This window comes from Pelobates fuscus, chromosome 13 (genome assembly GCF_036172605.1).
Source record: "Pelobates fuscus isolate aPelFus1 chromosome 13, aPelFus1.pri, whole genome shotgun sequence".
Lineage (NCBI taxonomy): Eukaryota > Metazoa > Chordata > Amphibia > Anura > Pelobatidae > Pelobates > Pelobates fuscus.
Genome location: NC_086329.1, coordinates 21639808 through 21663945, shown reverse-complemented (window position 1 = coordinate 21663945; position 24138 = coordinate 21639808). Strand labels below are relative to the sequence as shown.

The 24138-nt window shown below is 39.9% G+C and overlaps 1 protein-coding gene across 7 annotated transcripts in view; it reads right to left on the bottom strand.

Annotated features, from left to right (window-relative positions):
* NRXN3 (neurexin 3) overlaps positions 1–24138 on the bottom strand; it is a 532717-nt gene that overhangs the window by 222055 nt on the left and 286524 nt on the right. For 4 of the 7 annotated variants that reach the window (XM_063439598.1, XM_063439599.1, XM_063439600.1 and 1 more), the window contains one exon: positions 17308–17427. In XM_063439598.1, the coding sequence (XP_063295668.1) occupies positions 17308–17427 (120 nt within the window). Of the gene's footprint in view, positions 1–17307; positions 17428–19655; positions 19683–24138 lie in introns of all 7 variants that reach the window. The other 3 variants (XM_063439595.1, XM_063439596.1, XM_063439597.1) reach the window with 1 other exon arrangement.

The following is a 24138-nucleotide window of genomic DNA, read 5'->3' as shown; positions in this document are numbered from 1 at the left end:
AATTATTACAAGCTGGGTTACTTATATCCGTAGCTAAACAAAGGCCAATGGAATTGTTTGCATTTCAGGAATTCCCCAGTTTACACTAAAGTATAACCTAGCATGGCTGGTTGTATCAGATAATGGAATTGTCATATTATAGACATAGATCTTGACACAAAGAAGAGCTAGAACAAATATCCATTATTGGAACTAAATATATGCAAGAGAGCTGCAGATCTGATGGGCTGTCACAGTGAGCTTGTGTGCAGGGAAGAATTGGGTAAACTGAGAGATTGTTACATAGTTTATGTAGAAAGAGTCAGATCTGTACACTCAGGGTATTTACCTGCTCGATATATTAATTGCAGAAAGCTCATATCACCAATAACGATCTGATTGCAAAAATGCTCATAGAAAAATCAACATTCTAATGCACTCTGTTGAGCATGTTACAAGTGTATCTCAGCATAATAAATACTTACATTCCACCACAACAATCTTTTCCAGCACAGTACTGAATAATCTATCCTGTGACCCAGAGATTCATTAGTGCACTAGCTATCTTAAGAGTCCATTTAGGGATCTGCAGTAGTATACTGGACGCTATCCCTTATCTGCCAATTAAGCCCAGAACCTGTTTTTTGGGGAATTATCTACTAAATATCTACTTTAGATTTTATATACTTTACACTATATAAGTTTATTCAAGCCAATTTAGTTTTTTACTCTTTGATACTTATGCCCTGAATTTTATCAGGGTAGAACTGTGCGCTCAGTTACCTACATTTAGGTGCTATCGGAGACTATCATAATAGGGAAGAGCAATTTCTTATGCTATCCACTGTCTGTTTTCCCGATCATGACTATTTCATCTGGGGTCTGCTGTGGAATTCCCAGATACTCTCTGACAAGCCATATGCCTACTTGATCCTGCTGTACTTAGAGCCACATAGACAGATTTACATTATTTTGAGCTTGACTAGTTATAAGATATACCCATTCTGTTGCCACTTGGCCAGTACGACCAGGGTTACCTTATTGCATCTACCTATGTATACACTGTATATCTCCCCTTAGATACTGTTTCCACTTTATCAGTATCACTATCTGGCTATTTCGTCATGAGTACACTTTGTACACATCAGCTCCAGCAGTTGGTCCTATTTTTATACTTACAATCACTTTTTTTCATTATTATTATTTTTTCACTTTGGTGTCTGGGATATTAAGATGTATTTATCCAGTATTGGACAATAACGTTTTATTTTTATTTTCTATGCATATGTATATTAGGCAGTATGTTACCTTTACTCAGTAATTTCCATTAGGGTAATAGGACTGGAATTGGGTGTGCCTCTTTGCAGACCTGTTTCAAGCCCTCTCTATTATTCCATCACAACACATTGCATTTCATGTAATGCATGTACCTAATAACACAAGGTCCCACGAAGGAAATCACAACTCAATGAAAATTTATGTTCTACAAGACACAAGAGAAGGGGAGATCTCCAGTAACTCAGAACAGCCGTTACAGTGATCTATCTCCAAATGGGCAAAAACTGTCGTAAACCTGCAAGACCCCAACACTAATTATCAAAACTTTGTGCAGAACATCTGTCTGCCTGATGCTCTTTCTTTTCCCCTATTGTATCGCCATGAGACATATTCATTTCTCCCCAGGACTCAAGGCCCAGGCTCTCCTCAATGTTCAGCACTGAGCAGACTGTTAATTCTGTATAAAAACATAACAACTTTATCTGGAGGGATTCCCAGCAGAGAGAGTATAAATGGTTTCATCTTTATTGATTCCATTAAGAATTTTCCTTCTCCTGTATGCCGCTTACAAGGACAGAGAGGCGACATCTGCCATATTACCCATAAAGAGGCTGTTTTCTGCCCCCTTTGTACACACATTACCGTCTGTACAACCAAATTGCCAATTACCACTTTATCACTCGTTGAGTTAACATAGCAGGAGGTAAGCCCAAAATAAAACCAGGAAATACTGCTTTTCAAATCTCTGTCTTTCAACCATTCAGGGAGCAGCTGGCACCTGCACGACCCATTATAGGGCGTAAAATTCAACTAAATCCCCTCAAATAATGAATCTTACGTGCCAGAGTCTTGTTAATGTCAGGCAATATTCACCAATTTCTAGGAGCTTCCTACGTTTGTAGATAATACCTTTGACATTTTTGTCCTCCATTTTACAGGATAAAAAAGTAAGACATTTCATTGGATAATAAACCAAGGAGAATATCAATAATATTTAAATGTAAAATAAAATCTAAATTATACTGCCATAAGTGCAACAGGTTTCATATCACAATCTGAATGTGTCTAAAATGTTATAAAAAAAAAAAGAGAGGAATACTGCACACTTATTACAATTCTGGTGCAACCAAACCTGGGGTTGGCTACCCCTCCTGTGATAGTTGAACAAAAATTGTAGTCCAGGCACTCAAGGATCAACTCAGCAGGTTTATTGGAAAAAAGTGCAACGTTTCGATCCCACAAGGAATCTTTCTCAGCTTGTTCCAATAAACCTGCTGAAGTGATTATTGAGTGCCTGAACTAAAATTTTTGTTCAACTAAAATGTCATAGCAGACTAGTTAAAGGAACAATATAACGTTAGGAATACATGTTTAGTGTTTTTTTCAGGTTCAAGAAACAAGTGGTAACATTAAAGGACCACTATAGGCACCCAGACCACTACAGCTCAATTGTTTATATGAGAATGCCCGAGGGACGGATAGTAGACACCAGAACAACTATATTAAGCTGTAGTTGCTCTGGTGACTATGGTGTCCCTTCAATACTGATGGGGAAGAACAACTGCTGTCTCACTTTGCATTGTCTGGCATCAAATATAAATGTAAAATGTCTCATGTCTCCTGTGCTTGGCTTATGAAAATGCATGCACTGCACATTATCACAGGAAAAGGTTACAAACACACAAAAAAAGTGTTCAATAAGTCAACTGTACCAACAACATTTCTAGCATCTGTAGCGCAGTCCAAATAGGTGGCATCAATCTGGGACATCATCAGAAACATTGCCCTCATCCTATACAAACCTGCAAATCTCTAATAAAAGGTACCTTGTGAAAAGTAACCCTGGTAACCTTGCCTCTCATTGCCCATACTGATCTAAACCAGCTTTCCTGGATCGAACCTGCTCGAGGGATCACACAGACACCACAGCGGTACTGCCACGAGAGAGAATGGAGAACTGGGAGTACTTTACTGAAATGGGAAGAAGACGGACACACATTCTAATAATATATGTTCGTAAATAATAAACGAACGGACTTTAATGCTGGCTGTGGCACTTTAATATAGCAGACAAATTAGAAAAGAATTTGAGTGGATTCACACAAAATGCTTTATACTGTGCGCCATAATGCCCCTTTAATTAAACCGTTGTGAAACAAAATCTAAGCAGTTGCTGAGTTAGGCAAAAGGAGATCATTTGTTAATACAAATATAAAGGCTACAATTACGTCAGTAACTATACCCACGTCGAGAACCAGATAAATGTGGTTACATTATTATTGATATAGATCACTGGTGGGTAGAAATACCTATTCAGAACAAAGTATGCCTGTGAGATGATGGGTACATATTGTACAAGGAATTACTACAAGATAGGTTAATGAGTAATGTAAGCAGTGTCTAAAGGGTAAACAAGGAGCATCACAAATAGTCTTTGAGAGAGTTACAAGCAGTAAGAGATGGTGTTATACTGAGGGATGAATGCAGTCATGAGAGTTATTGAGATTATTTAATAGAGTAGGAAGATAGAATGTATTTAGGGGTAATTGTAGGTGGAAATATGCATTAAAATGATCTAAAGGAAGTGCTTTACATGTAATTATATAAACAAAGAAGAACGAACAAAAGCTTAGAGAAACTCAGTAACTTGCCCTTCGGTAAATCCCAGCTCAGGTCGCAAAATAATTTTCGCTCATCTGTGCCATTAGAGAGGACATATCTCAAGCATATCAGACTGGTCCCACCTGTACGGGCAGTCCAGAACTGAAATGCCATCACGCTCCCTCTGCATGAGAGACACAGGATTCCCAGATGACCACGTTGGTCTTCCCTGGACCTCATCAGTGAAGTGCAGCCGATACCCCTCCAGGCACAGTAAGCACAGGGTCCACGTCTGGATTACCCTCTTAACTTGGGGAGAGGCAAGTTAATGCATTGAAGCAAAAACAAAGAATATGAGAACATATAAATATGTTATGATATAAGGATGGGTCATAAGGAGCACTGTGAATGTTTGCAGAGCAGTTATATAGAATAACAGGTAAAAGAAGGGACTATATTGAAAGAAAAAAAAGTTATGTTGTAGCATACACATTACTAGTTCTAAAACTTTTTTTACATTAAAATGTGTTTGAGTCATACACTTTGCTTTCTTCTTTTTAAAATTAGAGGGGATGAGAACTTTCTCCATTTCAAGAAATGGCATGTAAACACACACACAAAAAATGAATCTATAATTTCATGTCTCTCTTGGGTAATGTCTTGCATTCTAAATTAGCATGCATATAGAGGTTATCTCAAAATCATAACCAGCTTGTATTTCTCACTGTGTATGCTCTGCTACCAATTTAATATAAAATAGAATTTAATCAGCAGAGTTGGACAGTCTTTCAACACAAGGTGTCCACTTGAAGTGAATCAAGTTTCTAAGAGAACTATATAATTTTTCCTGGCCAATGTATTACATTCTTGATAAGAAATTTTCAAATTATGCCACATTGAAATATTCAGTTTATGCAACATTTACAACAATTTACTATACAATGTGTCTGATGTAACGATCACTCTTTCCCCCATTACCACCCTCCTATAAATTTAGTTAATTGACTTCAGAATAACATTGACCAGACTATTTAGTGGTTGTTGAAAGATAGTTACAAAACAAAACAATTTTAGGGATTTAATAGCTATACCTCTATCTTTTCTGTCAAATTTATTTTTCCTGTTTTTATGGTGTACGTATTAAAAATAATAAAGATGTATCTTGTCCATTCAGTAACTAACTTTTCCCAGATTCTAATGGAACACATTTATTACAAACCAGAGTAATCTGAATGTACCTTTCCTGGTTAAATACTTTGTTATTTTTATTATTCTGTCCAGATTTCTTTTCATAACATATTGCAATGAGATTTATAATGTATGCACAGTTTTGGGAAGATGTCATGATCATTAGCAATCTATAGAGCTTTACTTTAATTATTAACTAATTACTTGGAAAACCTCTGAAAAATATGCCAACTCTGAAATTTATAAAAGTCTTTCAGAAATTTAAAAAAATAAAAAAAAAACCCTGTAAAATCTTCAGGAAACTCAATGTCACCCTCTTATTAAAATGAAAACCCGCTAACAGTTTAAATGATATGCTTTCTTGAAGAAGTGTGTTTTCAAAGATATTTTGAAGGAGTGGAGACTGGGTGAAAGTCTAACGGAGAAGGGAAGAGAGTTCCACAGAAAAGGTGCAGCCCTGGAGAAGTCTTGGAGGCAAGCATCAGATGTGGGAGTACAGACAGAGGATAGATGTAGGTCTTTGGCAGAGCACAGGGGCCTCGACGGGATATACTTGTGTATTAGGGAGAAGCTTAAATTGAGCCCTATATCTAACTGGAAGCCAATGCAGGGACTGACAGAGGGGAGGCGTGGGAGGTGCGGGTGGACAGGAAAATGAGCCTCGCCGCCGCATTCATTATAGATTGCAGCTGTGCAATCTGGGAACACATAAGGAAGTGAGCAGCCATCCAGTTGGAAATCGCAGAGAGGCAGTCAGAGACACGAGTCAAGATGGGCGGAAGGATATCAGGAGAGGACAGCTAGATTTGTGTGTCATCTGCATCTAAATGATACCAAGGAGCTTATGAGTTTACCAAAGGAGGCAGTGCAGACTGAGAACAATAGGGGACCAAGGACAGAACCTTGGGGAACGCCAACAGAGAGGGGTTGGGGAGAAGAGGCAAAGCCAGAGAAAGAAACACTGATAGAGCGCTGGTAAAGGTAGGAGGAGCACCAGGAGAGGGCAGTATCTTGTAGACCAAGATTATGGAGAATGAGAAGAAGCTGTTGATGATCAACAGTGTCAAAGGCAGCAGAAAGATCAAGGAGAATTAGGATAGAGTAATGGCCGCGAGATGTAGCAGCGATTAAATCATTGGATACTTTGGTCACAGCTGTTTCAACAGAGTGATGAGCGCAGAATCCAGACTGACGCAGGTCAAGCAGAGAGTTGGATTCGAGGAAGTCTGTCAATCTTGCATACACAACTCTCTCAAGGATCTTTGAGGCAAATGGCAGTAACAATATAGGGCGGTAGTTGGATGGGGAGTTGGTGCCGAGGTTGGGCTTTTTCAGAATCGTCGTTATAGTTGCATGCTTGAAGAGTGAAGGAAATGTGCCGGAGGAAAGGGAGAGATTGAAAACTAGTGAGAGGAAGAGCAAGAGAGGGAGACAGACTGCGGATGAGATATGAGGAAATAGGATCAAAGGAACTAGTGGTGGGGCGGGAGGACCGGTGTAGAGCAGAAACCTCTTCCGTTGTAATAGGTGCGAATGAGCATAGAACAGTGGAGTGAGTGGGGTTGGGTGATATAGTGGAAGAGGAGGGAGAGAGGTTAGAGATCTCTTCCCTGATTGTATTTAATTAACATATTAAATCAGCTGACTTCTGTTTTCTTGCTTACTTTTTTATGCAGAGACACAAAATAGAGTCCACAAGCAAACACATCAACTCTTGAGGCTGGTCAGAAGTGTACTAAGGGAGGCACATAGCACCCCTTCCTACACTGCCACTCATTGACTGGGACCACAATAGAGGATCTTTAATGTTCCTCTGACCTGGAGCTGCAAGTGGCATGGAGGGGTGGGGAATGTACATAATATTTTGCTTCTCTTGAGATTTACTGCATGCGTTAGGGGTATTAAAGAGACACTATAAGCACAAAAACAACTTTACCTTAATGGAGTGGTTTAGGTGTACAAATCATGCCACTACAGTCTCACTGCTCAATTCTCTGCTATTTAGGAATTAAATCATTTTGTTTATGGAGCCCTAGTCAAACCTCCCTGCCTGTGATCTACAGGGTTTCCCTACACATTTCCTGTTAATGTTTAAACTTATTTTATTGCAAGCCAGTTTAATTTAGAATTTCTAGATCCTGCTCTGTTAATGTGTGTGATTGAAGTTCAATTTACAGAGCTTAGCTTAGAAGTTTAACAACTTCTAAAGGTAAACACACTGTGCAGTCACATCTGATTGAAAATTAAACCATTTTTCATGAAGGCCAGGAGATTTGAGGTTTAGAGTTGAATATACAGAAACAAGAGTGATGTAAGTGATGCAGGGGCATGCTCTATATAACGATGTCACTAAGCTAATTTTGTTTTGTTGCTTAGAGTACCTCTAAGAGGCAAAAAAGGGACGGGGTGCAGAGAGATATAAATGAGGATGTTGCAATTCACAATGAACTTTAAATATATGTGTGTGGGGGCAACATTTATTTTCCGAGTGCCATTTAACCTATGTATGTCTCTCATATAACCACCATAGTTTGTTTTATTGAACAATCGATATGATATCTATTAAGTATGCAATGTGAAGTGAACCGTACTCTGTGTCACTTGTTTATCTGTTGTGCCTCACTATAATTTTAGCTTCCTGCAAATACATACAACAATTTGAAGAATGAACCCGGGCTATCCAACAATAGGCTCCAGAGACCTGTATCATCATCTGTAATCAAGCTGTGGAGCTGGGGCCAACTGGCGAGTACACACAGCACTTAACCTCTGTCTTGTGGTTTCAGAGACACATGCAAAACAGCATGGGCAGGGAATGGAAGTCCGCAACTTGATGAACTAGTGAGAGGCATGAATCTGCTGTAGGATAGATGCTTGATAAAACCCTGGCAGTATGATTATGTCAATACAGAGTCAGGCAACCTACTGTCAATGCCAGAGCACTTAAATTTCCTTATATAACTGCAGAGAATCGTATGGAATACTCACTACAATCAGCTAGCAATATGTATCTTCTTGTATCCCCAAGCCCTTCCATAGTGTTTATTTTTTTCTTGTCTTTTGGTTTTTTTCTTGTTTCATTTTTTTTTTTTTTTTTTTGCGACTATTGTGAAAGCTGCCGTGGAAAGGGAATTGTTAAAATCTCACAATACGTTAAACATAATTCCCATGCATTAAATAAGGATGAAAAGACACGCACGTTTGTAAACCCCAGGGTTATGTGAACAGACAAGCGAGCACCTGCTACATGTGGCATTGTACGGAGACATTATTACTCAGAATCTTAAATGTCACCAGCTATCCTGCACTCCAGAGCAGGAAAAGGCAATGCCATTAGATGGAACAGGAGGCACCTTGCCGATCAGGGAGATGTTATTAATGAATATAGGAGCAAGGAAATCCAGCCATTACAAGGTAATGCGAAATCCCCTGGATAGAAACACAGTAAAAATTACCAAATGGAGTGACGCAGACCTTTGACTTTCAGATGGTTAATGGCATGAGTGCGGTTTAGTTTTCCATACATCTCTTCACCCAGAACAACAGGAAACTCTGGCCTTCACTGCAGGTTACATCCATTAGGAGGATAAAGCGTCTGGCACAGACAGCGTCTCCATGACCCCAACGCTCGTAGATTTGGCTTGTTAGAGAAATTAATTATCTCCCTCGCAAAGCGCTAAAGCTTTGAGTTAACAATTGAAAGATCAACTTGAGCTTTGGTTAAGGAATTCCGTAAAAATGTTAATAACATCTCAAAATCTCTACGCGTATTAATGACACAGTACTGTTTTACGGGATAATGTTTAGGTCGTTTTTCCAATTTCAGGGTCTTGTCATTGGGAACGGTATTACATGGAAGCAGCGCAGCCTCTATTTACTAATATAACTTTATATTGTTACGTTATCAGGGTTTTTTACGCTTATGGGTCCATGAAGATACCACAGGAAACCACAAGCACACAGAAATTCTATTGTATACTGATTCACAGCTTTGCACACACACGGTCACTTAGTCAACCCTTCATATACAATCTCACACTTCGTCAAAAGCATTCAGTCTATTCCATATCTCAAATCTTTTATGTGTTAAACTGGTGCTGTGGGTAAAGTCTGACAAGCCTGCTTGAGTCCCTCTACATCCACTCATTGCCTCTCAATAAATGGACAGAAACAAGTCACAAGGTCCAGCTATCAAACAAAGAGAGGAAACCACACTCGTAATACTTGATCCTGGGGCTGGCTACCCCTATTCCAATGGTGCAACAAAAATAAGGTCCAGGCACTCAGGATCAAGCTTGAAAAAGATCTCATTGGAGATCAAAATGTTGCACTTTGACTCAGTTTACCAATAAAACTGCTGCACAAGATCCTGAATGCCTGGACCAATCAAGGTCCAGAGACACATTATCTGGGGTATTTTGGTACACTGGCGCATCAATATACCTTGAAGTGTCCTAAACAGCTATTGCTGCTGGCTCACAACCGTAATCCTCTTTTTGCTTGGTGTGAGCGTTGTTGTTTTCCTTTGGTGGCTAAGCTTCCTTCATCACTTTACATTTTTCTGATGCCCAAAGAGGCATGCACTAATCTTTAGAATGCGCTCTCTGGTTGTGGTTGTATTTTTCTATCCCGATTGAACTATAAGAAAAGATAGACAACTGAAACCAGCTTGAGATCTGAGCGGGGACACACCGAAAGGCAGGCTATTTCAGCTGCTGCCCGTTTTCAGTATTCTCTTGCGCCCTGTTTTTTGCTCTCCACAAGTTTAAAGGGTAATCCAGACGTGGACCCCTTGCTCACGGTGCCTAGAGAGATATCGGCTATGCCTCACTGACGATGCCTAACAAGGCTGAAACGATCGTCTGGGGTTGCTGTATCTCTCGTGCAGAGAGAACTTGCTGGCATTTCGGATCTGGACTGCCCGTATGGGTGGGACCAGTCTGATATGTTTCAGAGAGGTTCTCTTTGTAATGGCACAAGATGAGCTAAAACCAGCTTGAGATTTGAGCAAGGACCCACCGAAGGGCAGGCTATTTCAGCTGCTGCCCGTTCTCAGTATTCTCTTGCGACCTGTTCTTTGCAACCCACATATATATATTGCATGACCACGATCTTGCAAAAAAAAAATCAAAGAACGCTGTTCTTAGGGGCTTCAGTGTAAACCGCTACCTCATCAAAATTGCCAGTGCTATTCTAAAGTATCTCTCCATATCCAGCAACAATAAAGAAGAGATACTTTATGACACTGGTCTATGACATCTTTAAAGGCTGGAAAGATAGGCTATTGAATGGGAACAATGAGAGGACTCTATATATCTTATTAAGCTATGCCACAGCCCACACATGGGGTGAGGGAATAGGGAAGATCACTGCAAATGATTACCTTTGGTATTTTGTGCCCTGATGAATCCCTGAGAGTTAATCCTGGGACCTCATTAGCTAGGAGAATGGTTTGTTAACTATAATTGTGGCTTCCTCACAGTTTTGCAAGTGTCTTGGGAAATAACTTCCAAACCTCAAAATTCCCATATGGCACAAAGCGCCATTAATTTTAGCCAAGTTATTGTATTATTTGGAACAAACTCTCATGCCATACTTCATTTGCAGATTGAGAATGTAACATTGTGCTTCTTGAAACATATATCCAATATTTAGCACTCAACTGAACAAAACGGCGAGCCTCAGAAAATTCTGCAATATTTTGTGGAGAAGGGGGCCAGCAAAATAAGTACACAGCGGAGTTTTAAGGATAGAGAACACGCTAACATTGACGCTCAGCAAATATCACTCTCACAGGGCTTTGCACAGTACATTTCATGCTAACAGAAGCCCAGCGGTTGTAGGGTTAATAAAAAAAAAAGTGCATCATTATGCAAGCCCAGCTGTCCCTGGTCACTGACAGTGAAAGAAGCTGAAGGCAAAAAAAAGGGGGGGGGGGATAGGCAGAGCCAGAAGGAGAAGTCACTTGTTGTTTAATATCATTGCTGATGGATGAAAGCCCAGACAGGGGGTACCACTCAATTAACACCTTCACTGATGAATGGATGAATGGAAGGTCCGACCAGGCAGGGTCTACCGTGTACGACTAACACTATCACTGCTGATGGACAGATGTCAGCCACAGGCAGGGAGTACACCTCATGATTAACACTATCACCGATGGTTAAAATAAATCATTCCCAGACAGGCTGTACGCTGTTCGATTGATGCTTTTATTGCCAATACAAATAAATCTTCTGATGGCAAGGGCTGCATTGTTCATTTAACAATAGCATTCCTGAGTGAATAAAGTTAGCTCCAAGGTTGTCTATCATAATAAAATCTATAAAACTATGAATTAAAATAAATAAATAGAAAACAAGTTTGCTCCAAGGTGGGAGTACACTTCTCAAAGAATCATAGACCCCATTAAACTCAAATGGCATGCAGTTTGATTACCATTATCCCAGAAAGAGAGCAGTGGGGAATTCTGATTATTCCTCTTATATCAAGATATGTGGATATCAAGTGATATTTTTTTTTTTACCAGATCCTGGTTTATAAATAAGACTTAGTCAATGTAACACCTTCATTACTAATTTGTGGTATTGGTACTTAGCGTGTTAAAGGGAAATAGGGGAGGTAACTCTCCACAGATTGTATCTAACCTGCTCAGTTGGCAGCAGTACAATTAACCACCGTCATATTGTACACTACAATGCATATAAAGGGTAAACTGACTTCCTCCCACATAATTAGGGTCATCATGTCCGCATTAACCCTTTATCACATATTACGGTACTCCATAAACACCCTGCTTCTAAGTATACAAAATAACCACAACGCAGTTTGGCAACAAAGGTGTATTGTCAAAAAACATGATCAGGTCTGCTAAATGTATTCTTTTTTTACATGTATTCAGACAGTATTTGTATTGACATTCTATGAATAAAAAAAATAAATGTTTCTCTGTGTTGTTACTAGATAGTGACAATCTATCTGCAGGGTGGCTAAAATGGTGTCATATGCAAATTGCATTGTCCAACTAATTACCACTGTGTCTATAGAAGCAAGTATTACTCATACCTGTCATTAACGATGACAGCGAGATGGGTGATTAATATGTTTCACCATTAACGCCATCAAAGACTGATTTGTTGCCATTCGACGAGACGAGAATTAAGTTCTTAACCCTGCACCCTATCGTACTTTGCTCGACAGTCAATTCCATACAATAATTGTTAGAAGTTGTCAAATTCTATCCCCTTCAATATAGAACACATTTTGCTCACTCACCAACTAACTCTCCTTATTAGCCCCTGTCTTCCTAAACAAAGTACACTACTAGCCCTTCCAATGTAAAACCATCACTACCCACAGTGTTTGTGAAACATATGTAAGTGCCTACCTCTATGGTATAATGTCCTTTGTTACCCGTATCCTGGTGTAATATTGTTTCTTTATGTTACAGAACAATGTCATACTGACAGTTTGGGTAACTAGTGACAATTAATCAGCTCTCTGCTATAATATTGCTGCTAACATGTCTTTCTGATAGAACATTACTTATTATTGCTAAAAGTCGCAAAATATTCTTACCGATCTTTTAGTCATTATATCCATTATTATTGCTGTAATACTTTACACCAAATTGTTCCTTATAACTAGCCAGGGAAGTACTTTTTTATGTTGCCTTCTTCCTGAAACTGAAACGGTTAGCAATAGAATATCCATGCAATTGTTGAGACTCACCGCAGAATTAGTTTAGGGCAATTCTCAGCACGACTTTAAGAGAGCCCAAGTATCCTGTGAATGACTTATTTTTGTAATCCACTCTGCCCCATCATTTTCCAAATACTAACTGTTTATTACTCAACTTTCGTCATTAAAGAAAGAGCCAAACAGGGTTTAACAGTTATATATAAAATAATTAAATGATGTAATAGCTCATCATTATGATGACATAACCGATCATAAATTGGCAAAAGGCACCCAAGTGAAGAGCTGACAAGTCGCTTTATCCATAAAGTAACTCTGTTATCAGAGCTCTTTTTTTTTTTTTTTTACATAGGACAAACGACCTTTGGGTGCTCTGTAACACTATGCCTCTCCATCCCAATAGGCACACAGCAAATTGTTATATTTCAATTTTGAGTTGTAACAAAAAAAAAAAAGCAAGTCTTTCCCCGTGTACTTTACTGCACTGTGTGAAGAGATTAGTTTACTGGGAAGACATAGTATTTTAGGAAGAGAAGGGGCACACAGGTAAAAAGGATGGGAAAGGTTGAGTAAGAAGATTTAGAGATGAAAATGTGAGTGAGTTTGACTTTTTTAGGTTTCTCGGCATTATTGCTAATTTCCATGTAACTTCATGATTTACCGAGATAGTTATTTATGTAACCAAATCATTACAAGCATTATCACAGTTGGCTACATACACATGTATCCACATTAGAGTACACTGTATTTGCACAAGTTTTTGATGTTTACATACACCTTGCTTTACTCTTTACTTTACAAACATATTTTTTATTTAAATTGCTGTGGGCGTCTGTGTTACTCATACGTACAGCAAATTACGGATAGGCTTACTTATACATAAGCTTAGTAAATAAGGCAATGAACACAAATTCTGTGAAGAGAATCTTCAGGGTTTCAATCTGTCCAGGAGTGACTGACAACTAACCTTAGTATTTAATCCAACTGAGTGAAACCCTGACAGGTAAAATAAACAAGCTCAAATCTTCATTCATACAGTGTACATGGATCCACATCCATTGAGAGAAATCACAAAGTAAGGTGTGGTGTGAGAGTGTTTCACGTAATGTGAAAGGTGTGTACACAAGTGTACAGCAGAACACAGTGGTGTGATTCTGAAAGAAAATGCAGGGATCTTTCAATGATACATTGCCATCTAGTGGTAATATTTCGAAATTGCACTAAGTGTGATAATGAAATACACACTATAGTCATCCTGGTTTAGGTGCAGTGCCCCTGTACTTTTAACCCTGCAATGTAAAACACAATTTTTTTGAGGAACTGCAATGTTTATATTGCAGGGTTAAATCAAACTCTAGTGTCTGTCAATAGAGGCACTTTTGTTGCACTGACAAATGAAAACTCTGATACCTGACGCGGTAGCCCTATAGGAAAGCATTGTTTCACTGCTTTCCTGTGCAAAATTTTGAATGCATGTGCAGTGCTCACTGGGCATGCACATTAGGTCCCCAATGCTCCTAATGTAAGGAGCTTTGGATTGGACCCTGTCTCCTCCGTGACGTCTTTGGGGGAGCATAGCTAAACAGTGCCAAGGGAGCCTTGGAGCTGGAAAAAGGTGAGTTAGAAAGGGGTTTTAACCGGAACAAAATGTTAGGAATACGTATTTGTATTCCTTTTTTTTAAATTTTTTTATTCTTTATTTTTGTAGTGCAAAGAAACATAACAGCAGGCGTGTGATGCCCCAACAGCAGTCCTCACACTGATTGTCAACATTTCTAACATTGGGGTTTGCATGAGTACGTGCACATTTTTAGTTATGTAGGACAAAATTGTTCACGTTTAAACATTACGATAGGTATGTATTCAATAAGAGTAGCTGTGATGCAACTAAATGTGGTGTAAGTCATGGCAGTATGACTAGACTGGATAATGCTATCCGGTTAACTGGTTTGAGACTGGCTAATCTAGCTGTCAGTGCTTCTTATTTTAAAACAGGCAAAACAATCATATTACAGATTTTAGCTAAGCTGTGCATTACAGGCTGCGTAGCTCCTGCCCATTGTCGGCATGCTGTCCGCCCTGGAAGATCTAATTGCATGGCAGTGGCCTGCGTATGGGTAATAACATATGTGAGGGCTTGACACGTGCATATAAGTGTAGGCTGAATTAGAGCTAGGCCTGCTCAGCTTATTAATAAGCAATACTATGTGTGTAGTAACTAGTTGAACAAAACTGGTAAGGCTGGTAAAACAGATGGACTATAGTGTGTACTTCTGGCTATTTAGCAGGTAGTAATATTGCGAACACACATTTAGTCCTGCTTTTTGATCAGGAGGGTGGCTGGATTGAAGACAACTTCACCCGATACTGTTGTATACCGGTAGTCCATACCCCGGTCCGAGCTGGTGTCTCCCATGATGGTCTCACAAGATATACACAGAGGTTGTATGCGCCCTAAGCAGGGTCTTACATTAAAAAGCTGACCATTGTAGTGATCATGTGGTTCCATCTAATTAATAGATTTGTGTTCTGAAGCAACTCAAACCAATATAAGCAGAGACAAGTAACAATCATATTTGGTGTGATGTGGACACAGTCTTACCCTATGTTGCTTTTTACATATTTTATTTATTAGAAGTATCGAATATGTATTACAGATACTTTATTTCCAATGTATGTAGGAATAAAGATTTGATGGTTCGAGATGTGTTTTACTGGACATACGGACATATATTACCCAAATATTTTTTCATATACACAGGGAACGGTCAGTTCTCTGTAAATTATACCATTTAATAAAATATTGAAAAGTCACCCATAACTTGTGTTAACTTGTTTCCCATAAGATATCATATTAAATAATTAGCAGATGACACCATGATCCAGTTCACACAAGGAAAAGCCAGGGCAAACATTGCAAACGAAGAAATAGAAGCATCACTTTCTGTGTCCTCTTCTCTCTATGCTGACTGCCAGGTGTAAAGGACGGAGCTTATAACAATGATTGACAGGGAGCAAAGCTGGAGGCCCCAGTTGTAGGATGAAGAGGTGTGGATTTCTACATTTAGTTTTTTTCAATATCTCACAAATCTTATTTGCTAAATGTGGACATTAATTAAACATACTCTTCGGAATCCTAGGAAGTGAACTTCTCCGTTAATAGTTGGTGTGGGATTTTGGGAGTGTGGTTAAATGTTGAAGGAGTGGTAAATAAGTAGGAAATTCGGGTATATTGCATGGGTATCAAAATAGGCAGCAAACGAGAAAATAGAAGACCGTAATACGATACAGGGGTGAGTTAGTGCGAGTACTGATGGTAGGGAAAGTTAAGTGAAAGAGACTCAGGAGGGTTACAGGAGTGAGCTAATGAGAGAGAATTAGGGGTATAAAGAGTTAAATATTGAAGAGCAGGGTGGGTGAATGGCTAGACAGCACGAGTGAATGAAAAAAAATGCTCAGAAAGAATAGGCAAATTACCTAGCTAAAGACAACTGAGGCCAAAGAATGTGAGCTAATAAGAAAGATGTCCGACTAAAACGAGTGAGTCGATAGAAGAAAAGTTAAGGTACAAAGAAGGAGTGAAATAAGGAATGGAGTGACCTTAAAAGAGAAGGGAGGGCATAGGGAATGAAAAAAGTGAGGGCAGCAGAGGGAGCGAGAGAGAGAATTAGAGCCACTATTGGAGAGGGGAATTTGGTTTCTGGCAGAGGATTAATTAAACATTATAAATAATTAAATTCTCTCAGTCGAGCAAAATAATTAAGACCGCAAACAACCTCTTGATACTTCATGACCTTCTCAGTCATTCTTCCCATCTGATGATCTAAACAGCCAGGATGACTAAGCCATCAATTCTTGCAACATATCAAGGCTACAGAAATACAACCCAGCTAATTACACAAGCAAATTGTTCATATTTGTAAAAATCATTGTGTTGTAACACAGATATTAATTACAGTGACATGTGAATCCTGTCAGGCGTTCATTGAATAGTGGTGCCCAGCAGTAAGCAGAATTCACATACTGCTAAAAGAAATCATTCAATTAACGAAGGCATTCCTGTTTAGGATTTCTTCTGTGATTAATTAAATGTATTTATTTATTTACTCTATCCATTTAAGACTTCTACGAACTGCTAGGCTGCATGTGTTTTTCAACAGCACTTGTCACCTACAATTTAGATTGTAGGTGTTGCAGTGAGATGCACATACACTCCCATCTTGCGGAGGTATGCACGCTGACTGATCACTGCAACGCTCTGACAGCCAGTTTTCACTGAGGACAGGACAACAAATGGAGCTCACTGAGAAGCACCAATAGCTGACACTCACTGAGACATGCAAGCATTTCCCATTCATTGACATGTGCAGATACTGTGCTCACGGAAACGTGAGCTGAAAATGTTAAACTCATTTAAAGTGGGGATAAAAAAAGCTAAATTCCAAATCCTTAAGACATTTCTCAAGCTTTGCAAACATTGTGCAACCTAAATATGCTACTTAAAACAAGGAAGAACGTTATAGGAAAAAAAAAAAAGAGGAAAATTGGTAATGATGTACTTACGGTCATTGCACTGAGTCCCTGAGTATGATGTCATAGAACAATCGCAGGTAAACCCGTCCCACTGCTGTATACAGACTCCTTGGTTAGCACAGGAATCTTCTTGGCAAGTGGTGGTTGGACCTAAAATCCATTGACACAAGATGAGAAATTAGGATTTTTAAAAAAAAATGTTTTAAACTAATGTGACTTTCAATAAAATCTGCATTTAGTCACAATTGTGGCATGCAACATTGACACGTCAATCATGCAGACGCGATAGTTGGGGACATGAATTGTGACATGCAGGTAAAAGCCACAATATTCCCCCTCCCCTCAAATCAACATTACAAATTTCTTTGGGATTTGCAATCACAATACAGCACCAAAGTTGCAATTAATCAGCTGTCAATCTACACGTTTAAATGTTAAAGAAGCAAACACACAAATGTTTCAATGTAAGACCTGGTAATCTACTTGTAACAGAGACAGTCTAGAGGCCGGTATTATGCAAACTTTTCTTATTTGTTTTCAGAACTTCACTACGTTATCTCTCAAGGCTTTTGCAATGTTTTCTAATTTTAGTTCTTGCACCTTATAAACTACTGTTGCATATTGTGACTTTGCCTAAAAGCCTCCTATTACTAATCCTTTTAACATTCCTTTAATGTATCCCTTTGTTCTATGTAACTACCATATACCCAGTAGAACCTCTGTCTAGGACTCATTTTCTTGCTCTATATAGCTGCCCACAAGTGCTCATACAGAAATATTTCAGTTTCAATGGTATACATCTATCCTATTTTATATATGTATAGATCAGAAATCGTGACTTATGCAGGTCTCTCTATGGTATGGATGTACGACTTGGTTACTAGAATATACAGAACTGAAACATACTATTAAATTGGGTTTGGCTATTCATAATTCTGCTGTTGGTGCATATGCTGTTCGGTCACTCTGCTACGTTGTTGTACCAGCAGAGCTGCTGCGTTTATCTGCCTGATGTGGCCATACACTCATTGTAATCTATTCAAGAAGGATTTTTTTTCCCTATGTTGTTGCAAAATTGGAAGTGCTTTTTTTTTTGGGGGGGGGGGGGGGGGGTGCCTTCTTTTGGATCAACAGCAAAAAACAAATGTGAGGAAGGCTGAACTTGATGGACGCAAGTCTCTTTTCAGCTATGTATGGTTTTTACTTATCACAACTACCACATCCACATACAGCTTTAATACTGGACTGTGTGGGCTAATACTGCAAATTGCATATCTTATTATATTTTTTTCCTTCACATTATCACTAGTATTTTAAACTTTTGTAAAAACTTTGTTGTTTCTTTTTGTTTTCTTTTGGATGTGCTGCCATACATCTTTTAGGTCGAAATTATAAGTATGCTCTTTGCTAAGCTAGACAAAGCAGCTGAACCCCTGATAAGTTAGGTTCTCAAACACCATATATTTTGGGGAAACATTTTCTCAAACATTGATCTTTTACATATAATTTAATAAAAATAAAGTTGCTAATCAAAATACAAATTCCTTTTGAAACTGACCCTTCCATACCTTTCCTGATAGCTACTGTTTATTAATTTAACAGCATTTTATACATTTTAGTTATACTGAGCGTTCAGTTCATCTCAATTAAAATAATTTCTTAGAGCTATATTTAGGAATGATCCAGCTACTATTTAGGTAGGTGGGTAACCACCCCCGTGCAAGACTAAATCTCAATGTAAATTCAAAATGTAAATATATTTTACCCCAAATAATTTTTACTTAAGTAGGACGACAGGGCATGCAGGATATATACCTTTAGGGTGTTTCAGCTTACACAGCAAGGCACAGAAAATAAGGCTGGCGTGCAGCAGGCACACAGTGCAAGGTAATCAGGCAAGTGAGACTGAAAGCATGGTTGGCACAGTAATATGGATATAACTAGTCCAGGGATAGGCTACCTTTGGCACTCCAGATCTTGAGGACTACATCTCCCCTGATGCTTTGCCAACATTATGGCAGTTAAAGCATTATGTGAGATATAGTCCACAACATCTGGGGCCGAAGGTTGCTTACCCCTGATCTAGTTTTTAGACATAAAGTATAGTTTGTAGCACACACTCCACCTGCCACAAACACTCAGGTGACAACTATACTAACATTATAAGACAACAGGTTAATTGTCTCTGGAAGTTCTTTTACAAAAAAAAATAAAATAAAATAAATAAAAACAAAACGCTATTGAACTTCACTGATTTGAATGTGGACCATGCTTTCAGCACTCACAGTAGGCGCACCCCAAAAGCCAGACAGCAGGCATATTTCTGGCTCTGGTGTGGCCAACCGATGGTGACACTGGTTAGGAGATGAGTGGACTACCTTGTAGATTAGCTTTGGTCAAAGCGTCTTTGTTAGCAAAGGAAGATAAACAAAGCAGATGTTAGTAAGGCAGTGACTGTCAGGTTATCAGCAGCTGTACAGCCCCCAACTTGCGACCAACATCACCAACCCGAAAATTAAAATAAAATAAATAAAATGACACAGTAAACAGAAGAGCAGTGACATTCATGTGTGTGTCAGTTAGTGGGCAAGCACCAGTCACAGGGTGTACAATCAGCCAGAGCATGACTAGCTAGCGAAGCTCACAGCGCAGGCGGGAGCAGAGCAAACATTGCCCATAATCTGGGAAGACCTGTTTAATGAACAAATCAGCGTATCCCTCTGGACCTCAGGACTACACGGACCATAATAATGCTTATAAAAACACATAACAAATAACAATTTTGAACTTCACATACACATTTCTTTAGTAAGTGGGAAGGTTTTCACATGTGTTATTTTTCTCCTACAGCTCTCTCTCTCTCTCTCTCTCTCTCGGCCAGTACCGGTAATTTATTTTAAATCTCCTTTAAAATAGTGTCTCTGAAAATGTGGTTTGCAGGTGGCCGAGAGTCCCTAGGGTTTCCCAAGGTGGTTTTCAGGATGACATGAGGAGCGTGGCAGAACAAGTACATAAAACAAAATAAAAACCTCAACAGAATAGAATGTATAGCTGTGAAAAGGGGGCTGTATAGGTTGTGCCCACATTTTAACTAACCTGTGCATCTATAGGAGTTATTTGATATAATAGGCTAGTTAGAGGCACTTTATCCTTAAAATAATAAAAACATATACTTTTAATAAGTACCCAGCACGGTACAAAACAATAAATCGAAATAGTGGGTATGGAGCGGATTATTAGAATATAGCAGGGACTGTTTGTTAATCTACCTCGGAAACAAGGTCCTGCTCTTAAATTTGTCAGGGGAATAAAAATGACAATTTATCTGGAAACCTTTTGATTAAGGTTTTAAAGAAGTATAACTCAATGCAAGTACACAATTATTTAGGTTTTACAAGGAAGGGGGAGCTAGCGGATCATAGTTCAGTGACGGCCTTAAAATAAGACGTGAGAGAGGCAAAATCTAAATAATCAGAGTTTTAAATACATTTATTTATTTTTAATGCTGGAATGTTCCTTAACCCCTTAAGGACCAAACTTCTGGAATAAAAGGGAATCATGACATGTCACACATGTCATGTGTCCTTAAGGGGTTAAAGGGACACTATGGTCACCAAAACAACTTTAGCTTAATGAAGCAGTTTTGGTGTATAGATCATGCCCCTGCAGCCTCACTGCTCAATTCTCGGCCATTTAGGAGTTAAATCACTTTGTTTATGAACCCTAGTCACACCTCCCTGCATAAACAGAAACAAAGTGATGTAACTCCTAAATGGCAGAGAATTGAACAGTGAAACCTGAGAGGTATGATCTATACACTAAAACTGCTTCATTAAGCTAAAGTGGTTTAGGTGACTATAGTGTTCCTTTAACTGAAAAAAATAAGATATCCTGGGTGCCACATTATGGTAAAGAGAAGAACTTGAGTGAGGCATTATGGGAACATGGGGTATCTAAAATAACCATTCAAGAAAAAGAGTGAATTATTGGGAATTCAAAGTGAATTTTAAGTTGTGACGAGACCAATCTCGCCACATTGCATTGGAGGAGCCTGGTTGCCTGCCTGTTGCCTCTGGACTATGGCCCTGGGACATTGGGCCCTTTAAAAACAGTATTCGGCCATACCAGAGTGTATGTCACTCATTCTGGCCCTTTAAATACTGTTGGGGAAGGATTGGCACTTTTTATATGGCACTTCGGATGCAGCCGAAGTCGTCGAAGTGGCCGCCATTCGACAAAGGAACACGTGGCGGCGGCCATTTTAATTTAGTCGCGGCCAGCGGTGTATGCTTAAGAATCTGTGGAACTAAAATCGGCTACGCAAATACACGAACACCGCTGACCCTTACCGTCGTCTCCACTTCGGTTAAAGTCGAAGTACGTTCGACAATTCGAACATCCTGTTGTAATGTGCTATTTTCACGAACGGACCCGTTTTTCTACAGGAAATTGACCACTGCTTGACCCTCAACACGGAGCCTTGTCTCGTTCTTGGGGGGATTTACTGTATGCTGTTAGAGACTGATTGCCAGGAGTGTAAGCTGATTGTATGCTTTTCTTGTTCGTCTGCTAGCAGGTATTCGTGAGGTTCCAGTTCGGGAGTTGGAGTGCTATTTTGTATCCACTTCGGGAGTTTGGTGTTCTGCAGTAGCTGTGCCTGTATCTCTGGAAGGGGAAGATCTACTAAACAGCGGTTTAACCCTTTTATGCCTGGGGGTGCCCAGTCTCCATTTCCCAGCGGCAGAGTGTCCTACAGGGAATAGAGAGCCCAGTCTCCTTTCCTCAGCAGCAGGACTCTGTATTGGGAGCAGAGACAGTCGATCTCCATCCCCCGCGGCTGGAAGTATATATGGGAGAGGAGCTTGTTACCCCCTCTCCCCAGCGGCAGCTTAACGTACCAGGGGGAGACAGTAACCCCCACAAACGTGCAGATGGTCTCTGCACTTACAGAACAGGGGGTAGGGACAGTCGGTCCTGCCCCTCCACGACAGAGCTGTTTAGCCAAAGGGGAGACAGTCGGTCTCCAGCAGCAGAGCTGTGTATCTAAAGGGGAGACAGTCAGTCTCCCCCTCCTACAACCAGGCTCCAACCAGGCTACTTCCACGGTAGCGCTGGCACCAGGGCAGAGTACCGCTGGTCTCTGCCCACTCAGCAACCCACCAAGGCAACCTACCAGCCCCCCGCACAGATGTGGTGAGGCATCTGGACCTGGACAAAGTTCTCCTCTACCCAGGTGTAGTAACCATTTATTGTGGGTGGGCTGTACTGCTGATTGTGTTTTGTGGGTGGGCTGCTGGACTAACAAGGGCACTGACCGGCAGGAGGTCAGATACCCTGTTAGTCTGTTTGGAAAAGGGGAGAGATGTGAAGAGACCAATCTCGCCACATTGCATTGGAGGAGCCTGGTTGCCCGCCTGTTGCCTCTGGACTATGGCCCTGGGAGATTGGGCCCTTTAAAAACAGTATCCGGCCATACCAGAGTGTATGTCACTCATTCTGGCCCTTTACATACTGATGGGGAAGGTTTGGCACTTTTTATATGGCACTTCAGATACAGCCGAAGTCGCCGCCATTCGACAAAGGAACACGTGGTGGCGGCCATTTTAATTTAGTTGAACGCGGTCAGCGATGTATGCTAAAGAATCTGTGGAACTAAAATCGGCTACGCAATACACGAACACTGCTGACCCTTACCGTCGCCTACACTTCGACACTTTGGTTAAAGTCGAAGTACGTTCGACAATTCGAACATCCTGTTGTAATGTGCTATTTTCACGAACGGACCTGTCCGTGCCTTCGAAGGGGACTTAGCCGTTTTTCTACAGGAAATTGACCACTGCTTGACCCTCAACACGGAGCCTTGTCTCGTTCTTGAGGGGGATTTACTGTATGCCGTTAGAGACTGATTGCCAGGAGTGTAAGCTGATTGTATGCTTTTCTTGTTCGTCTGCTAGCAGGTATTCGTGAGGTTCCAGTTCGGGAGTTGGAGTGCTATTTTGTATCCACTTCGGGAGTTTGGTGTTCTGTAGTAGCTGTGCCTGTATCTCTGGAAGGGGAAGATCTACTAAACGGCGGTTTAACCCTTTTATGCCTGGGGGTGCCGTTACATAAGTTATAGACCAAAATGCCTGAACTGGAAACATATCTCACCTGGATATTTTTCCCCCCAATTCAGTTATTTTGGTCTAAAATGTTAAAATCCTGACAATTCATACTCTAGTGGACAAACCTGTAAGTCAGGCATTGTGATTGTGATATATCATGCACCTAAATGCTGAATTAGGAAATATCTGAGTAAGGCATTCTGAAAGGAGAAGTATCGGCATACAGTAATACAAAGCACAGCAGTGAGGCCTTATAGGATGTAGAGTTTTGGAGTGAGGCATGATGGAACAGAAAATGGAGTAAGGGATGAGAAAAATCAAAGTGAGTCTTGGTGATATAAGACGTATTTGAATAAGCTTTTTAACACATAGAGTGAGGCATTGGGTAATAAATATCGAAGCAAGGCATTACGGGAACAGGAAGCGAATTGGTGAGGCTTTATGCTTGACAAGAATAATTCCTGAATTTGGGATATGAAATATTGGAGTGATGACTCATGGGAATGGGCAGTATCCGAGTTATGCATTCTGGCTTTCTAAGTATCAGACTGAGAATTTATAAAAAGGGATACATCAGAGAGATATTATGACAAGTGTGGAATCATGGGGGAAGACGTTTATTACACAATATGATCACAGTGAGGGGTGAGTAGTATCCAAGTGAGGCATTATGGGAACATACAGTATCAGAGTGACCCACTACAGTTTGCCAAGTTTCAGAGTAAGGCATAGATCAAGCTCATTCCCACTCACACTT